General features: G+C 44.7%; 1 protein-coding gene across 4 annotated transcripts in view; it reads left to right on the top strand.

Annotated features, from left to right (window-relative positions):
- The window catches only part of BRPF3 (bromodomain and PHD finger containing 3), a 628,641-nt gene that overhangs the window by 508,570 nt on the left and 100,718 nt on the right, over positions 1 to 19,353 (top strand). For 2 of the 4 annotated variants that reach the window (XM_085651054.1, XM_085651052.1), the window contains one exon: positions 6,928 to 7,021. In XM_085651054.1, coding sequence (XP_085507180.1) covers positions 6,928 to 7,021 — 94 coding nt within the window. Of the gene's footprint in view, positions 1 to 6,924; positions 7,022 to 19,353 lie in introns of all 4 variants that reach the window. The other 2 variants (XM_085651053.1, XM_085651050.1) reach the window with 1 other exon arrangement.

Genomic DNA, 19,353 nt, shown 5'->3' with positions numbered 1-19,353 from the left:
TCCTTATCCCAGAGGTCTAAAATCCACAGACATCTCCTCATATAATTTTAAACACTGCACTACTCAAAGCTTAGGCGTCTCAAGAAAGGCCGGGGACTCGATAACCCTGGTGTGACATTTAGTCTGTTGACTAATAGTAAAAGATACCCCTGTGGGAGAAAAGGCTCCTCCTGTGAGAACCAGGGCTCTAACATCCAAAACAATTTTGTATGATATCAAACAGAGAAGCATTGCCAGCTATACCGAAAGCTCCTTACTTGACAAGAACTTATTCGGTTGCCAGGATAGAAAAAGGTTGAGTACCTTATTAACATCCAACAACTCCGAATGGCGCGGTTCTGGCGGAAGAGATAATCTGATATCTCACAGCATCTGGCAAACAAAACGATGCTCCCCCACTGTGGAACCCTCCACAGGTACATATCCTGCTGATATTGCGGAACGGAAGGTATTTATGGAATGATGGGCCAAACCTTGCTGGGCTAGCCAGAAAATTCAAGATCTGAACTACATCAGCGCCCACGGGATCACAACCCCATTGCACACACTGACACCATTGCGCCCAAGCTGATCGGTATCTCTTGACCATGCTGTGGGACCAGGCCTTGGACAAGAGGTCTACAGCGTATGCCGAAAAACCTGTGATTGACCATCTACTCCTGTAATGCTCCACGCCATCAGCCATAGGGACCCTTCCAGCACCATCTGATGCAGACACCGATCAAGGTTGAGAAGAAGATCTGGAAACTGGGGGAGATTTAATTGAAAAATCTCAGGAAAGTTGAAGAAGACCCAGAAACTGAACTTGCTGCTTCCAAATCGAGGTGATGAGAACCACCTCTGCATGTTTCACCCTGATCTGAGCCGTAGTTCTCATGATCTTTGCAAACGGCGAGTACGCATATTCTCTCACCTGTTCCCAATCCTGCAGGAACTCATCCATGGCTGCAGCCAGAGGGTCCGGCCTCCATCTGTAGAACCAGGGTACCTGATGAGCCAGTCTGGAGGCAAAAAGATCCACTGAAAACCTCCGGGTGTAACATTTATAGACTGGAATCTCAAAAGTGGCGATAGTGCCAGTCCACCACCTGGTTCTCCCGATCAGGGAGGTACTCTGCTGTCACCGATATCTGGCGGTCAAGGCAGATCTGCCAAAAAGTTGTCGCCAGATCTGAAAGAACTTTTGACTAGGTTCCATCCTAGTAATTTATGTACTTGACAGCTGAAATATTGTCTATTTTTAGAAGGGCACATGTCTGAATTCTGTCCCCGCAAAGGATCCCGCCAGAAGCTCTAGGCAGTTGATGTGCAATGCTTGCTCCTACGGATACCACAACCCTTCTGTGGAAAAATATCCAAACCCAGCACCTGAACCTGACCTGCTGCCGTCGATTTCTATAACCAGGTCAGGAGCCAAACCAAATATAGCTAATTTGTTCCACGCCTCCATGTGGGAGAGCCACCAGCGAATTTCTTCCCAGCACTTCCTCAGACAGGGCAATAGAAGGAAAATAAGGGAGGCCTCTCTGCAGGTGCACTGCCTTCAGTCTCTGCAATGCCCGTTAATGCAATGGGCCCAGTAAGATGGCCTTAATGGAGGCCGACGGGTGATCTACCAGAGGGGCCCCCTCTGGCTAATGTTCTGCGCAACTCGGCCGGACCGTGGACATCTTCTGAGAAGGCAGGCTCAGAGTGGCCTCGGTAGGGTCTATAACTAAATCCAACGAATGTTGCCTTCCGAGTAGGTACCAGAAGAGACTTTTCTGATGTTGATGACAAAGCCAAGGCTTTAGAAGAGGTTGACCGCTATTTCTGCGTCAATTTTTGAGGATCTTATGCCAAAAGAATCATATCGTTGAGATACACAATACAGTGAATTCCTTGCACTCGAAGGTACTCCATGACCGAGTTGAGCACCTTCGTGAAGCACCAAGAAGTGAAGGAAATACCGAAAGGAAGAGTTGTGAAATGGAAGACTCGAAGCCAGGTATACTGCAGGAACTTCCTGCATGGAGGAAAGATTGGCATAGTGAGATACACTTCCTTCAAATCCAAACGGACCATCCAATCCGCTGGGCAGAGGACATCCCTTAGGGGATGAATCCCCTCCATTTTGAAATGGCGGTAAACCAGCCATTTACTGAACTCGGGTAGGTTTAACACCGGATGCTTGTTCTAATAAAAACATATTGCTACGGAACCCTGTGGTTGAGGAGATGTAAGATAAATAGCTCCTTTCTTATAGGAGGGAGGTAACCTCTGCGTCCACCAAGTATTCTTCTTGCCTTGAAAACTAGGTTGGTCTGGGCTGTGTCTCTTGCCATTGGAGCCCACAAAACTATGTGGAAACCCTGTACAGTTTGCAAAACCTAAGCATCGTTTGTGAGTGTGCCCCACACATTTACAAATTTGGCCAGGCGATTCCCCCCCACTTTTAAGCAGGAAGAGGTAGATACACCTGCTGGAATTTGAGGCAGCGTTGGCACCTTTGAAACCACAGCCTCTTGAGCGCTAGCCGCAGTGCCGGTAGAAATTACCGTAGTGGGTTTGATCTTGGAACTGGCCTCGCCTGAAGCCTTCCCCTCTGGAGGTTTGGAAGGACTGGCTAGTCGAGCGGGCCCCGAACTCGACCAGCCCCGCCCCATGGTAACCCGTGGGACTGGTGGAGAACACCTGCTTAATAGAAGACTGAGCTTTATCTAATTATGTGAAAGTGTTCACAAACTTCCTGAGCTCTTTAATAAAAGGCTCCCCAAAAGGTCCTCCCTGGGCTACTGTCCCGGCTTTAGAATGTGCCAAGTCTCCCAATTTGGGGTCAACATGATGAGAAACAAGCGTCTCCGCTCAGTAGAGGGTGTGCAATTGGCGTTACCGAGGAACACCACAGCGCGCTGAGCCCAACCAGAAAGGGTCTCCGGGGAAATAAGGGCATCCGATGCTTTAGCATTTGCGGCCATATCTAGGATCATAGTGACCGGGCCAAAGACGTCCTTGAGTTAATCCTGACACGCCTGTCAGGACCGGTCAATCCCCTTCTTAAGATCTTTTTTGAATTTTGCAAGGAAGGTGGCCATCCTTGGGTCTATCTTCGGGGTTTGAGCCACCTTTCTGTCCAGAGAGGGGAGAGGACCTTCCGTCTGGAGGCGACTACGGGCCTCCTTCCCTATGGGGGTGCAAATCCTACTCGCCACCTAATTCGCAACCTTTGAGGAAGGTGCCCATTCGGACGACCAAGGGTGGATGACCTGTTCTTGGTCCAGTATGTTGGATCCATCTACCACAGACTCAGTAGGCAATGGCGTAGTGGAAGGATGCCAAGGTCTGGAGGGACCGCACTCTTCGTCAGTGTCCCCATGGGTATGATCCCCAGCCCCACTGGCCTGAACCAAAGATAGAGGTGCCTTGGGCAGAGGGCCAGAAACGCCTTGCACAAACGCGCAAAGGCATAATGGTCCACCCCATCGTCGCAAGGGAGTTTGGCTGGAGTAGGCGGATGATCTAGTGGATCTGTCTGTGGGGGTATTGGGGTTGTATTATCTGGGTTCTGAGCCCACTGCGTACATTTGTGCTCAATCTTCTGCGCCAGGCGCTGCTACATGGGGGCCATTGCCTCCTCCCCCGCTCTGTAAATGGACACGTCTACGGCATCATAAACCACATCATCCCAAGGTAACTGAGCCAGGAGATCCTTGTCCCACTGCATGTCTCCTTGCTCTGGCTTGCTCCCAGCAAAGGGTGGTAAAGATGCAATGGTAGCAGGTACTACTGTTACGTGCGGCAAAAAAATACAACGCTGAGTCAAGGAGAGCTGGAAGATTTAGAGCCTCCAAGCAGTCTCAGGCAGACTGCAGTTTAGGTTCTGGGGACCAGCCAATCACAACTAGGCAGAGCTGTAACTAAGTAGGGGTCCAAGCACCGGGACACCACCCTCAATGGAACAATAAAAAGTTAAGGGCAGATAATGCCACCTGGGAGTGTGTCCCCTAAAGGCATGCAGAAATGCCTGGTACAGTACAGACCCCCCTGGGGAATCCAATAACAGGCAAACCTACCATGGGATCTTAGACAGTGTCCAGGCATGTAATGCAGGCTTCACAGCCTGTACAGATCTTCATAAACGAGGGCGTCACTCTCTAGGGGCAGGCAGACGCACTGGCATGCGGCGCGCGATTCTGGATCCTGACAGAAATTCCAAAATTTCGCGTCAAAAACCATAGATGTGTGTTACAACAGCGCCACCTACAGCCCAGACGGTAACACTGCACTCTGCCAACTCGAGCCAGGAAAAATCTCAAAGTCACGTAGGAGCACACATTTGGTGCTGTGACTCGTACCAACCACATGCATACTGAAGCAGGTATACAATTAATAATCATCCATTACCAAGAGAGAAGGAAAACAGCACTTTTCTTTGGCTGCGAGCAGCGAAGAAAGAGGATTACCAGGACATGGACAAGGGACTGATGAACTATGCTGTCTGTTCTTCGTTTTTACCAATTTCCCTGTGGTTTCTGGAAAATTGCTGCTGCCAAATTAAAGTGAAGAAAGTAAAGCATAATCCGAGCCTCCGGACCTGACAGAGTCCGGTACAGCCCACAGAACCCTTTGTTTTTGTGTATAACAAAAGGTCCCACTTATTAAAACTTACAGGGTCTCTCTTAGTTATTTTTATACCACACGTACACCAATCTACATCACACAGCACCTCCGCTTACACTTTATCACGGCGTCTTATTTTAAAAGACCACCGGCAAAGGGCCTCCTCAAGAGCATTTCAGGACCAGTCCAACGAGGAGCGGCCCGATGATGAAGCATGACACCCATCTCGGTGTGTGAGGGCTCTCCCCCCTGACGACTTACTGCCTTTTCTGTCACCTTTTCTGATTCTTTTAGGAGCTGCATACTCCACTTGTATTCAGGCTAATGTTGGTACAATCCGTGAGAGCTGCTCTTTGTACCTCAGGTACACATACATTTTATTTTAATTGGGGTTTCAACCATTCTTTTGGCATGTTCTCCTGACAAATTTACTGTGTGCTTTTTTTGTGTGTATGTTTGATGGTTCCATTGACAAGAGATGCTAGCTGGTATGAATGCGCTTCCCACAGACCTGGCTAGTTTTCAGTGAGGTACTCTCTTTTCTTTAGTGTTATGGTTTGGTAGTCTCTGCTTGCACACATGACAGTAGCGACTTGAAGGGGTGGATAGAAGTGAGGGTCGTGATTGTAAGGTCATAACTTCTATTGTCAATCATAGAGTAAGCCATGGAGGACAGATTTAAGAATAATGAGGATGACTCTGGTAAGGCGACGGACAGTAGTCTGTTGGTTCCATCATTAAGGATAGATTGTTCCAAGCGAGACTTTAATGTGCAAGTCTTAATTGGCACAGGACAGTTTTTTTTTTTAGATATTTTTGATTACATGAGTTGAAATAAAGTAACAGTTAATATAGAATCATTGCGGTTGTTCCGTTAGGCGTGAGCAAAAGTATACTCTTATGTTATCAAGACAAATTCTTTGCCAGAGTTGGATTTCCTAAACATACCACAATGAATTTCATCTTGGTAAGACTGAGTTTAAAATATACGTAGACATTCATGTCTGGATTCAAGAAAGCTAGGATTGTGTTTTTCTAGGTATTTTCTCCTGACGATACACTGATATGTAGTTGTGTGTTATCAAATTATTGGTGGCGTGAGAACCCTTGGTTTGCAGGCAGGACACGTAGGGAATACACCTAAATGTAAACACCCTGGTGGATAAGAGGGCATTTTTTTGCAAACTAGAATTATCAGGAAAGACCTAGTACATTGAGGATTACATGTTGATGAACTGGTGACAGTTCAAAAGGAAGGGGCAGTTCAGGACTTAGAATCTAGAGCACAGTCTTGCAGTTAGTTGCTATAAATACGACTGACCGGTCTCATTTGTTCTAAATCCAAGATCTGAAGTGCATCATCAACTAGAAGATAGGGGTCTAAACATCAATCCTTGATTTTTGTAAGCAAGTATTAGCTAGTGCTAAAACCATTATGGCTCTGTCCTGACTTTGGACACAACGGTGGAAACTTATATTGGTAATACTTAGTTACCCATGGAACAAAGATGCTTCCTGTGTTTTATCTCTTATCAGAGGGTGCAAGTAGGTTCCTCTAGGTCTATGGGACTAAGCAGGTTATGGCATTTTAGTGTACCTGTTGATTATTCAGTGTTACAAATTGGTTGTTTGTTCACGTTCTAGTCCATTAGTACATTCCTTAAAGAGGTGCTAGGACGTTTTTCTGTGCAAACGTCTAGAGAGTGGCAATACAACAGCTATATACATTTTTTAAGGTTACATACAAAGTGGAGAAGTCAGACATGTTTTGCTGCAGTGGTTATCTAGAATAAGAGGTCAGGAGTGGAAGTATCTGAGGAGAATATAATAGCGACTTAAGAGATACCAATAGTTACAGAAGAAGAAGCATGTATATTCCGGCGTGGTTGTTGAACGATTAATGCGTTGCATTCGACTAACACATGGAAACAATGAGTGGCACTTGCAAGGTGCCGGCTTGTAGTAACAATAGTGAAACAAAGCCTAATTTGAAGGACATAAAAGGTCTTGGATTGAGGAAATATAGTAGAGTAAGTATAATGTGACCAAAGACATGAAGAGATGCCGACAGGGCCACAGTGTACTTTTTTGCAATTAGTGTGTATTCCTCGGGAGAGTAAGGAAATGTTAGAACTATGTACTGAGGCCTAGCCCAGTGTATGTGCTGTGCATGTGGGACTTTATTACAGTACCAAGAAAATAAATATACCTGTTGTAGTTTGATGGGAAATGCTTTAATGATAACTAGGTAAATTAAAACAATTGCAGCGTCACTCGTGTGATCATTGACTAGCAGTGCTCAGACCTTTGTTTGTGTATTCTCAGCAGGTGTGCCCAATGGCTTTGGAAATCATGCAGAGAGTGGGTCAGAATCTGAGTGCAGCTCCGTCCTTGGCAGTGGCCTCACCTTTGAGTCCTGTAGGTAAGAGGCTGCACAGATTGTCTAAACATCCATTGTTTATTGAATCCCTATTTTTAGGTCTTGCAAAGCCAACCCATAGTGTTCAATACACAGAGTGGGGGGTGTGTCAGCCCCTTCCTTTCAGTCACCGACATGAGTCTTTGCCAGTCACGTCTTGGATCAGCCCAAATGAATATTTTAGTAGCACTGCAATGCCATTTGCGGTGTGGATGTATCCTTCCACCTGCTAGGAAATGCTTCCAGAATAATGCATGAGGGGCGATTTTAAACCTGAAAACTATCCTCAGTGATTACACTTTTTGACACAATCAGTTCTTTATCTCATAGCTGCATTCTATACAAAAAAACATGTATTGTTCTTTTTTTCACTGCTATACACATTACTTCACAGGGAAGTGGTATTCCCTTTGCCTCATCCCCCAGGACAAGGTTCTGAACTGCAAATGTTCATGATTGTGTAGTCCACTGGACACGTAGGCTGAGCTCTTTGTTGCCTAAAATCTTTGGTAGCCAGTTTCCAATACAGCAGTAGGGTTGTGGGAAAGAAGACTGTTGCTAAGGCACGATATATAAATGTATTTATTTATTTATAAAGTTATATAGCGCTAACATGATCCCGAGGGATATCGGAGCGCTTTATAGTTGTGGGGAAAGGAAGGTAACAGTTGTAATACAAGTGTCAAATAGGAAAACAGACAAAATCACATATCACGCCACCCTACCCACTGGAACAGATTATCAGTCACTTCCACCCTGGCGCGAAGTCGAGACCACCAGAGCCCCTGTTACTTGCTGTGGCATATAAATGCTTTTGTAGGAGTCTCTATATACCTAGAGTCCTTGTTCCCTATGCGCCAGCGATACCCTTAGAGGTGACCCCTAGTGGACAGGCAGTACTCACAGCACAGGCAATCAGCGGATAGCAAGAGAAAGGCATCCAAACGCTTGGAGACCTGTATCACAAGGGGACACTCATACCATGTACATCGTTGGTGGAGGAAGAAGAGCTCCCTTCCGGGGCAGTTTCTAGTACACTGATCACCGATAGCCACACTCACAGCCAAATGGGGCGACATGACCATACAATATCTACATGTTATGGGACAGGGTAGGGACCTCACGAGCTGGTTCACAGCCTCGCTCAGAACTCACACAGCGATAAGCCTGGATTCACCTCACCTCAAATGGGAGCAAGACCTGGACCATCAGTTCACAGACACAGAGTGGACTCGGGTGCTTGGGAGTCTGACATGTATCCCCAGGAACATGCGGTTCCAACAAATCCAGTTATATATAACTCACAGGGCAAATCTCACGCCTGCCAAAATTAATCAGTATTTCAGTCGCGAGTTGGTTGGTGCATACTGGAGCGAGGTAGCTACTATATTAAATGCTTGTACTGGGCGGGATTTGCCTTTCGTTTGGCCAACGTACCTACTACACAAATTCCGTAGAACACCCAACACCAAAGTAACATCCAGGTTCCTGGACTTAGGAATGGTAGTAGCCAAGAGGTTGATAACTAAAAGATGGAAAGTGCCAGACATCCCCACATGTAAAGGCCTGGTGTAACTCATGGCTCGCTTGGGCCAAGGCGGAAAGTCTCGCCATTAGGCGTGAAGAAGCCCTGGGACTGCGTCGGGTTCCCATTGCAACATATTGGGATGCGCTCTACACTGAGCTGCAGCAGAGTATAGACATGGCTGTAGGGGACATCTCCGATGAGTAGTCCGTAGGTAGTCACTATGTATGCATGCCACAATTGTGTATACACCACAACATCTTTTTGCTAGCAATTACACACTGGCTGTATTAGTGCACTGATGTACACACTAAAAGCAGAGTGGTAACGAGCATTCAATAAACACAGAAAAAACATACAAGATCTATGTAGGGAAGAGTGTGGGGTACTATGGGCTGAGAAAATGTTTCACGAGTTCTTTGTTTTTGCTCTCTCCTTTTCTTGTTAGTCTATTAATACCAATGAGTCATTTGCATGAACCTGTATTTTTACGTCTTATGTATCTAAACAAGTACAACTGCAGACAGAAGTGGGTATGTAATAATAAGCACAGTCTAAAGGATGATAATGTTTCTGCACTAGTAGTAGCTGTCTAGGTGTTTTAGGTTAACATATAAAGAACCAAGATCAGTATAGCAGCTATACTGCCACCTGAAGTGTAATAACTTGTTAATTTATATGCACCGTGCCAACTGTATTTGCCAAACAAACAACGTCTGTACAAGCAACATTTGGAAAAAAGAAAAGTTACAAAATTCAATAAAATAGATTATCCAATAAAAAAATAGTAGTAACCCTATATTCCTAGGAAACTGGGGTACTGTAAAATAGCTAAAGATGCACATTGATTCCTTTCGACTTATTCAGAGGGGATCAATTTATAAATTACCCAAAGACATAAAGGATACATGACTATTGAAATAGTTAAGTAATCAAGTAATATTTATCCAGTCATACTTTAAACTCCTCAAGTATAAAAAAAGAACTCACACTTTACAATAAAGCCATCAGGAAGGCGAAGAAAGAATATTTCTCACGTAGAATAACAGAAAATAAAAACTCTTCAAAAGAACTATTCAAAATAGTCAAAGAACTGTGTGGCCCTACGAGTCTTTCAATTGATCTCACTCCATCGCAAGAAAACTGCAACAAAATAAACAAATATTTTTGTGAGAAAATAGACACAATCTATGCCTCTTTTTCCAATACCGAACTGAAACACACAGAACCTCATGTACCATCTACAATTCAGGCTAACTGTCTTAGGTTCGGCCCCTTCTCAGAGGAGGAGGTGAGTAAAGTCATGTTAGAAGTAAAATCAGGCTCCTCTTCTGATCCATGTCCACACCACATTTTCTCGCAATTAACTCCGATAATATGTCCGGCCGTAACAAAAGCATTTAACCTTTCTCTAAACTCCGCTGAATTTCCAAAAATCTGGAAAAACGCCATAGTCACCCCTCTATTAAAAAAAGCGGGTTCTGATGTTAACAACCCGGCAAACTATCGGCCTATATCACAGTTACCTTACTTATCTAAGGTATTAGAAAAACTAGTCAACAGACAGTTGTCCAACTTCTTGGAAGCCAATGATCTACTGGATATATCTCAAACAGGGTTCCGGACCAACAACAGTACGGAGACAACACTCCTAGCAGTAATGGATAACATCAGAACCCAGGTGGATCAGGGGAAAACGGTCCAATAATATCGCCCTGATATTATTGGACCTCTCGGCGGCATTTGATACCGTACCTCACAATCGGTTACTGGAAATTCTTGCAGCAAAAGGAATCCTGGAAAATGCCCTAGGGCGGCTACAGTCTTTCAAGCAAGACAGGACACAATCAGTACAGATGGGTGACTTCTCATCCCCTCCCCGGAACATCAAGTATGGGGTCCCACTCGGGCATCATTAAGCCCGACTCTGTTCAATGTGTTTGTCTCTTCATTGGCCAAAATAGGACGAAAATGGAGGGGGGGGGGGGGGGGGGGGTCGATATATGTTCCTATGCAGACAACACCCAATTGATGATCACACTGGACGAGGAGGATGACCCAAAAGATAGATTGGCTAGTTCCGTAAGGCAATTTAGTAATTGGATGCATAGTCACTGTCTTAAACTAAATGCAGACAAATCCGAAATAATGTTGTTTGACAGACATACACAGCTATGGGACAGCAGCTGGTGGCCCACAACATTAGGCACCCCCCCAAGCCCGACACTGACGGCCAAGAATCTAGGGGTGACACTAGATAACACTTTAAGTATGAAAACCCACGTATCAACAATCTGTGGTAAAGGCTTTGCACTACTGAAAATGCTCAGAAGAGTCTTTCCATGGATTCCCACTGAATGTAGAAAGATCTTGGTCCAGTCTCTACTAATGAGTAGGCTGGACTATGGAAATTCCTTGTTTGTAGGAATGGCTGACTATCTCTTTTCCAAACTACAGGTCGTACAAAACGCTGCAGCCAAGGCAATCTGCAACAAAAGAAAATACGACCCAGCCAAGAGCTGTATGAGAGAACGGCACTGGCTGCCAATGAGACAAAGAGCTATCTTTAAGCTACTATGCATAACGCATAGAATACTGCACAATATAGGCCCTTGTATTCTAAGAAACAGAATCAAATTCTATGTCCCATCTAGAAATCTACGCTCCCAAACTACAGCTAGAGCAACAACTACACGTGTGAAAACAGCAAGGATGGGCGGGTGAGCCTTCTCCCACCTGGCGGTGACCAGTTGGAACGAGCTGCCTGTGAATCTTAGATTAGCAGACAGCTTCCTGTCCTTCAGGAAGCAACTGAAAACATTTCTCTTCCCTAAACATGACTAAAATTAACCATCTTGTACTTACCTTTCATTTCATCACTGTCACTATAGCGCCGTGATATCCTACCCAGGAGGATTGTTTGCGCTTTATAAGAACTTTTAACATAACATATGAATCACAAGTGCTACAAAAAGAAAGATGTTGGCTCATTTCTGTTGTGTTGTGTCTGTGATTATTTCTCGTGGAGATTAAAGTAGGGCTATATTAATGTTACTTTATATATCATTTATGTACACATATATTCTCTCATTTTGCTCTCTCACATTTATATCTTATTATGACTTTTGGGTGAATCATTAATTGATCCCATAAAAATGTTTGGTTATCTATGAATAAGTCCTAAGGAACCATGGTGCACCTTTAGCTCAGTGAGATATGCATCCACAAGCACAATATATTTGAAATTGTATGTATGGTTCCTTATTGTGGATTCTTCACTATTAGGGTGAGTGGCTCTAGGGAACTACAGTGAGCTTGCAGTTCATCTTGCATTTCTGACTGTGGCGCCAATGTAAAAACCTATTTAAAGAATTTAAGTTGTGTGTATTGTTATACTCCCAGAATGCTTCATGCTTATATGTGAATACATACACTATTATGGAAACTGTATTGGGGGTAATTAAAATGTACCCAAATATAACTAGTTATTTGAAGAAAATAATAGATCAAGATTACAGGTATTCAATTACAATGTTGTGCAATTTTCGAATTTTAGTTGCCATTTCTCTGTTTTATCGTTTAATAAAAGGTGTTTGAATGACTACATAAAAAAAATATATTAGAAGAGAATCATTGTAAAACCACCAAGGTCTACATTATGGACAGCATGTAAAAGATAATAAAGTAGTTGCTCAATTCGTAAAGAAAGTTACAAAAAGTGCTCTTGCACTTCTATAAACTTTCATTTGTATAGAGCCACAGCTTTAAATAATTCACAAGAATTTACAGAAGTAGGTCTGGAAACCATTCTCCTAAACAATTTTATGTCAATTCTATTTCCATATGAACAAATAGACAACCTTTTGCTCATGCGAAAATCTGCTGAAAAAGTGCTGACTTACTTATTACACTATGACTTACTTTTTACACTATCTCCTGAAGGGGGAAAGTATTCTCCCTCACTGACCCAAAAGCCCCCCTCACCCACGATAAACTAATTTTCCAACACCACTACTTCTAGTTTTTCATGTTTTGTTTAAGGGGATTATGTTCCCTCCACATTTGTGCACCAGTGTGTTCATTTTCTTACCATGAGGTAGGTTGGAAACTTAACACTTAACACAATGAATTGTTCAGTATTTACTGTGAACAACTTAATCCTGATGTCCTAAAAAGCAACCCATGTGCATCCAGATAGCCTTTAAGTTGAAACTAAAATTGCCAAAATGCATGAGTCCGTCTTCAGCACCACAGAACTACATCTCTTCCCACACATTTTACCACCGCTGTTACACTCTTTCTTGTCATTAAGACCTCTATAAATCAGAGTTAATAAGCGAGACTTCCAAAACAAGAGGCTAAACTAGCCACAGATTACTACTTTGAGCAATTCTCCATTCTCTCGCACATACACAAATAACATTAAATGTCTCTTTGTGCTCTGGAGTAGTGCCAAGCCCTCTAAAACATGCCATCATCACCACTTCCTAAAAGAATAACAGTTGGCCCAAATATCCTGTCAAACTCTTGGCCAGTCTCAGACCTCCCACCCATTTTCTGTCAAGCCATTTACTATCAAGTGATCAGTTAATGTATAGAATAAGAGTACATTGAGCTAAATTGATTCCTCCTTGACAATTAGACTCTATAGGTTGCACCAGATAAGCCCTAGCTAACATAATGTAGGAACTCTTTGTTTCCGTGGACGAAGAAAAGAAAACAGTCCTGTACTCCTTTAACTCTCTGTGGCCAGCAATACTGTCGACCACCCAATACTGGTGGAAAGGCAAAGGAGACGCGTCTTAGCACATAGAGCTGCTGACTGACTAGAACAGCTGTAGCTGACTTCATAGCTGGTAAACTAGGTTCGAATTCTGGCTCTTGAATTCTATTATTGTGGGCAAATCATGCAACGTCCCCGCACCTAATAAAAAAGCGGAAAGTTGAGTTCTCATGTAAACCGTATGGATCTCAAGAAAAGCAGTCTAATGCTCTTGGGCCAAGTTAGCTCTGTATACAAGTTAAACAAAAAAAGAAAGGGCTAGACCAATGGTCGAAAATGGCTGGATCGGCTCGGTCTTGGTTTTATTTATATCTGCAGGAAAAAAGGTAGGATCAGGTCAATTAAGTCCTGGTAACCTGCTGTATCCCCCTCTTGCTTGATGTTCTTCTACTTGCTTGCTGAGCTACTAAACTTGCACCAAGTTGACTACCAAATGAATCTGGATGGTACACAAATTCTCTTTGACAGCATTTCAGACAATCCCACAGCCATCATCTCTTAGACCATGTACTACTCAGGATGAGGAAGAATGTCCTTTTTCATTCTTATTTCTATTTATGTGTTTGTATGTAGCACAAACTTTACATTACATAAGGTCTTCAGAATACATTAATAATAATAAAGATACAAACAGATAAAGTGTAAACTCACATAAGAATGGTAGTAAGTACAAACATCTTCTACAGAGATTAGGGGTTAGAGTTAAATATATACAAGTTGCAAATTCAATCAAGATTACATTTCAAGGGAAGGAGCCAAGATGGCGACCGGGACGGCAGCGTAGACTCCCGGCTCCGTGAACCTCCGTATCCCGCACGGATATCCTGCATGAGATCCTCAGCCTGCGCTATGCGCCCGTGTTTGTGAATGAGAGCGGCAACCGATCGAGTGACTCCGAAGTTTCTGGCGGCTGTACCGCCGGAGAAACGGGTATTTGCAATTCGCGGCCTGTGCGGCCCTGGAGCCGGGACCTCGAGTGGATACCTTGGCCGGGTGGCAGTTTAACAACAGCGGCCTTTGGTGACTGGGTGGAGTCGGACTGCCGGATCGGTGCGACTATCGGCCTACATTTCGCCGTGGTCGCTTCCTACCACTAAGCGGAGCGGAACAAGTGCATGCCCGGGGTGGCAGTTCCACGACTCTCCGGTGATTGCCTCTGCCTTCGACGGTGAGCTGCCCGAACGCCGCCCGTAACTCGCCCTGATTCCTGCGGGCTGCTCCCGGATTTTCGCGGGCGCTGGTCCGTGGTGGGGACGACTGTTGCCTGTGACTACATAACGGATACATTTTTGTCTGCCTCCAGAACCCTGTTTGCCAGCGACATGGACCTTGAAGCGCTTGCCCCTGGGTCCCGGTCCCAATACGGGTTGGACCTACCCGGCGGCCATCTTGTCACGATGAAGTCCACCAGGTCACAGCAGGGTCGGGAGTGTGCGACTCTGGGGAGCGTAGCGGAGCGACCGCAGAGAGCTGTGCTGGGGTACTGTGACCTCCTCGAGGCTCTCGGTGCCCTTCATTCCACCTTGCTTCATGGCGTTTGGGTATTGGGGAGTAGGCTTGATGGTGTGGCATCAGCGTTGGGACAGTTGCGGCCTGCCTGTCCTCAGATACCCAGGGACTTCCTGCACCGCACTCAGGACGACAATGTCGTGGCCACCCCTGTGACTAGTGACCAGCTGGAAACTCCGGACAGTCTACTATCGTGTGATCGGCTGGCTGTGGGTCTGATCTGTCCCGGAGGTATTGGCCCTGAGTGGGGGGGGGGTGGCCTTGTCCGGTGCGCGGCCTCCGGCGACCCGGGGAAAACTCAAGCAGCGGTTGTCTACTCTGGCTGATTCCGCCTTCCTGGACCTTGTGTGCAGTGCAGATCCTGGGGCAGCACTGGGAAAGACATTCCCCCATAATGCTGACAGGGTTGGTACTCAGAGACTTCCACCCCACCGGGGTGCGTCGCTTCCTGGTCGTTTTTGGACGCTCCTTTACTGTGTAGCATTGGACATGGCGCCGGGTCGAGGGGTATGCATGGGCGGATTTGCCAAGAGTGGCCAAGGATAAGAATGATCTTTCAGAGGTAGTCGGCTACTAGGCGGGCGGGCTCGGGGTTGCATGCTCTCATGGTATAACTGTCGGTATAGTAGGTGCAAAATGCTCCCCATCTTTCTTTGACATGGTCGATTTTGTGTTGCTTACTGTTTGCTTTGGGGGAAACATAATGTGCGGGAGGGAGAAGCCGGGGGCATGTTTTGAAGGCCCTCCTCCAGTTTGTTAATACTCTCTCTACCCCCCCTTCTGGTGGGGTTCTTTTCTTACTCTTTTTCCCTGTTTCTTCTATATTTCGGGTCTGGTTCCAGGGCGACAGGCACACTGCTGGGGGGGGGGGGGGCCGTACTCATCTGCAGAGGTGCAGGGTGGGGGGTTGGGGGAGGGGATTCTTTAGTCTTTAATCTCTTTTTTCCATGGCCTCCTTTTTCTTCTCTGATTCTTCTTGTTTTTTCTTTTCTGGGATCAGCGTGGTATACCTCCTTTGTTGTGAATCGTTGCCTTTTCATGTGTGCCACAATTTCCGGGGTGTTCTCTGGGCTTTAGGGTAGGGGACTGCAGGCGCAGCTGGGCATGATATTCTTCCCCATCCTGAATTTCCTGTGTCTGCGCCATTGATCCAATAGATTGCTGTTTATTGCTTACGTTTTTTATTCTGCCTGCCTCTTATCGCTGTTGGGAAATTGTTCGGCACCTGATCCTTCTGTCTTTTTCCATTATAAAATGAAAACCCTTTTTTATCCTGGTGTCCTATCTGCGCTGTTCACTGGCCAGACTATATTGCATGAAGATTCTGCTCCCCGAGGTGCTGCCTGTGTTAACATTTGATCTCTGTTGCTCTGACTGCTTAGCGGCCGGCCCCGGGGGGTTGTAGGCCCATACTTGTTATTGATTGAAATGTCAATAAAGGTTTTTCAAAAAAAAAAAAAAAAAAAAATTACATTTCAAGAAGCAATAGAGTTGGACAATTATATATTACATATTTACAGTGCATGATCTTCTTGCCGTCGTTCAGCCAGGTCTTTGGGGTGCTGTTGCACTCACAGGCGATCTTGGGCCTGGAGGGATCTCCGCGCTGGTGATGGGCGTAGGGGTAGAAGGCCGCGTGGTGGTGGGTGTAGGAGGAATGCAGAATCCTGGGGCTGATCCTGGGTGTTTGTGCTGGGCTCCAGATGTGGGAAGGGGGGAGTGCTAAGGGCAAGGGGATCCGTGCCACGAAGTCCAGTCTCCCGCCGGGCTCAAGCACTCACAGCGCCACTGGTTCCTGACCTTCACGCAGTATAAAACAGATGCTTTGTTTGGGCTTTCTATGTTTCCATTGGCCTCAAGGTCTAGGAATCCTCTACCCGTGGCCTCCTTGCTGTCTAAAAAAAAATCATAAATATTAGGATACGTTGACTTGGAACTTTCCTTTCCTGGCTGTTGTGGCAGCACATCCTCCTAGTCGGTGTATTTGTCTAACCTTTAGCTGAACTTTTGGTTATTTAAGGAGAGAACAATTAGATATGTCAGTCTCACAAGCAAGAGAAGGCGCATTTGCTGCACAACCTTCAGTTCACAATCAGTGTCTCATTTACAGCCTCTCAAAATTCAAACTTTTTTGGGATTTACTCCTAGTTTAGAGGTGCCAAAAGCTTACCCGACCAAAGAGTGCACATCCTCCAAGAGTGATAAGCAAACCAGCAGTCATGATCGGCTGTGGCCTGATAGGCCTAGTGGCACTGTTGACCTGAGGGCAACACAGACTACAACAATGGAACAAACACTATTGCTGACCATAATTTATATAGATCCTCAGGCCCAACTGACCGTCACAACGGATGCATGCTTAATGGGGTGGAAGGTACACATACCAGACTTTATAAATCATGGCAAGTGGGCAGCAAATTATGTCCAAGACCATGTAAGAAAACTGATCTTCACTAGAGTGGCACTAGCAGATTTTTCAAAAAGTATGTTGTGTTATTACTATTGTTATCACTAGAGTGGCACTAGCAAGACAATGGTGTATTACTTTCAGAAACAGGGAAGCCCACACTCTTCAGTTATCCAGAATGGCACAACTGATTTTGTATTGGGCACACACGCATCAGATTTACCTTCTAGCAAATTTAACAGGGGTGGATAACAATTTTTCAGTCCTGTTGAGTAGACCCATAAATGAGAGATACATACATACCTAAACAAAAATGTAGACAGGTTGGGAATCCCAGAGATAGACCTGTTCTCAACAAATGAAAACAAGGAGTGGCCGAGTTACATCTGGAGAAATCTGAACTCCAGTCAATGAGAAATGAATGTTGTGTGTATTTACTTATACTTGTCCTCTTCTACCTCAACTATCATGTGCCATAACAAAGATATTTGAAGCCCCTGTGATGATGTTCCTCATTTCTCTGTGGGCTCAAAAAGGTTTCTCCTTTTTACAGAAAATTTAAATAAAACTATTCTACAGAACACCGAGCCTGACAAACTTGTTTTGCCAGGAAGGATTGAAGAATACAGGCCCCAGCTAGGCCCGCAGAATACAAGGGTTCGCTCTCCTGTAACGTAAACTAGAATGAAGTTGGCACGGAAACTGCAAATGCAAAGACAGTTTATTAACCCTTAAGGGTGGTCCTACAACCTATACAACACTCTTCAGTATTGCATAGAGTAGCACAAAGAACTTGCGTACACAGTCCCCTTTTATACACAACAGAGGGGCTCATAAGTGGGTGGATACAACACGAGGCAAAGAGTATTACCTTTTATGGACATTTTCGATACAGAACCAATATGTGGGCGGAGTAAACAATTTCCTGAGCCCGCGAAAACATGGTCAAGCAAGGACTAACTGATAACAGATGTGGTCAAGTCTGGGCATGCGCCAGACGGACAAAGGAGCTATGTATAGACTGTTACTAGGCAGATAACAAGAGCAACTAACACGAAGATAGGACTCTTCTCGTGCTGAGCACGTGGAGACACGACAATACAAAATGGAGTCCAGACATTAGTCAACATAGGAGAGAGATTTATTTTAAGAAAGGGAAATTCATGTCTTTAGTGAATGCTTAATCATATCGCTGTTTTAGTTTTCAACAGACGACCCTTTCAGCATTTACTGAAGACATTCGGCTTATTAGGATAATCATCATATATATCAATTTTCATCATCTCTTCCACCTCTTTGGTTAAATGTTTCTGATAGGTGACATTGGCAATAGCTTTCTTATCAGGAATACAGAATGACACACATAAAGAACAGAGTAAAGGACCACACTGGACACAGATGCAGCAGGAAAACAGAATTGCCACAATAATGCAGAGACCAGTTAAAACCTTCCCTCCCCATGTAGTGATCAATGCCCAAAACCATCCAGAAAAGGTCCAAGTGCCATTTTCTGTATGAATCTCCGCTGCGATTTTATGCAATTTATTAATAGCATTATAGACTGATGGCGTATGGTCAGGAATAAACACACAACAACTACTCCCGATAATTTTACATGCTCCACCTCGGTCAGCTAACATAACATCTAATACCATACGATTCTGTAATGCAACAATTCTAGTAATTTGTAATTCTTCCGTAAGATTCCCAAGAGCAGCAGCGGTTTGATTCGTCACAGCCTCTACAACTCTCGTTAACCTTCGAACCTTCCTACTATTTAGGGCAGCTCCAACAAAGAAAAACAATCCTAAGTTAAAATCAACATACTGCTGTAAGCTAGTATCGGTTTGATCAGCATCATCAATGGATAGAGTACGTTTATACCCATTTACAGTCACATTATTCAACAACTTCAAATCTTTATGATAGGATGCAGGTGCTAAAAATACAGGGGGTAATAAGAACGCTACATAACATACTCCGGACCAGCCGGCTGGCAAACGATAATAACCCTTATTCCCACATACAAAGTATGTATTATGGGAGGCTAAGAAAGTACTATTATTTAGACCATCTATATTCAAAACAATAATACAGTCACTAACACCAAC

The sequence above is a fragment of the Triturus cristatus genome, chromosome 1_1 (assembly GCF_964204655.1).
Source record: "Triturus cristatus chromosome 1_1, aTriCri1.1, whole genome shotgun sequence".
Lineage (NCBI taxonomy): Eukaryota > Metazoa > Chordata > Amphibia > Caudata > Salamandridae > Triturus > Triturus cristatus.
This window is presented reverse-complemented; position numbering and strand designations above follow the sequence as displayed.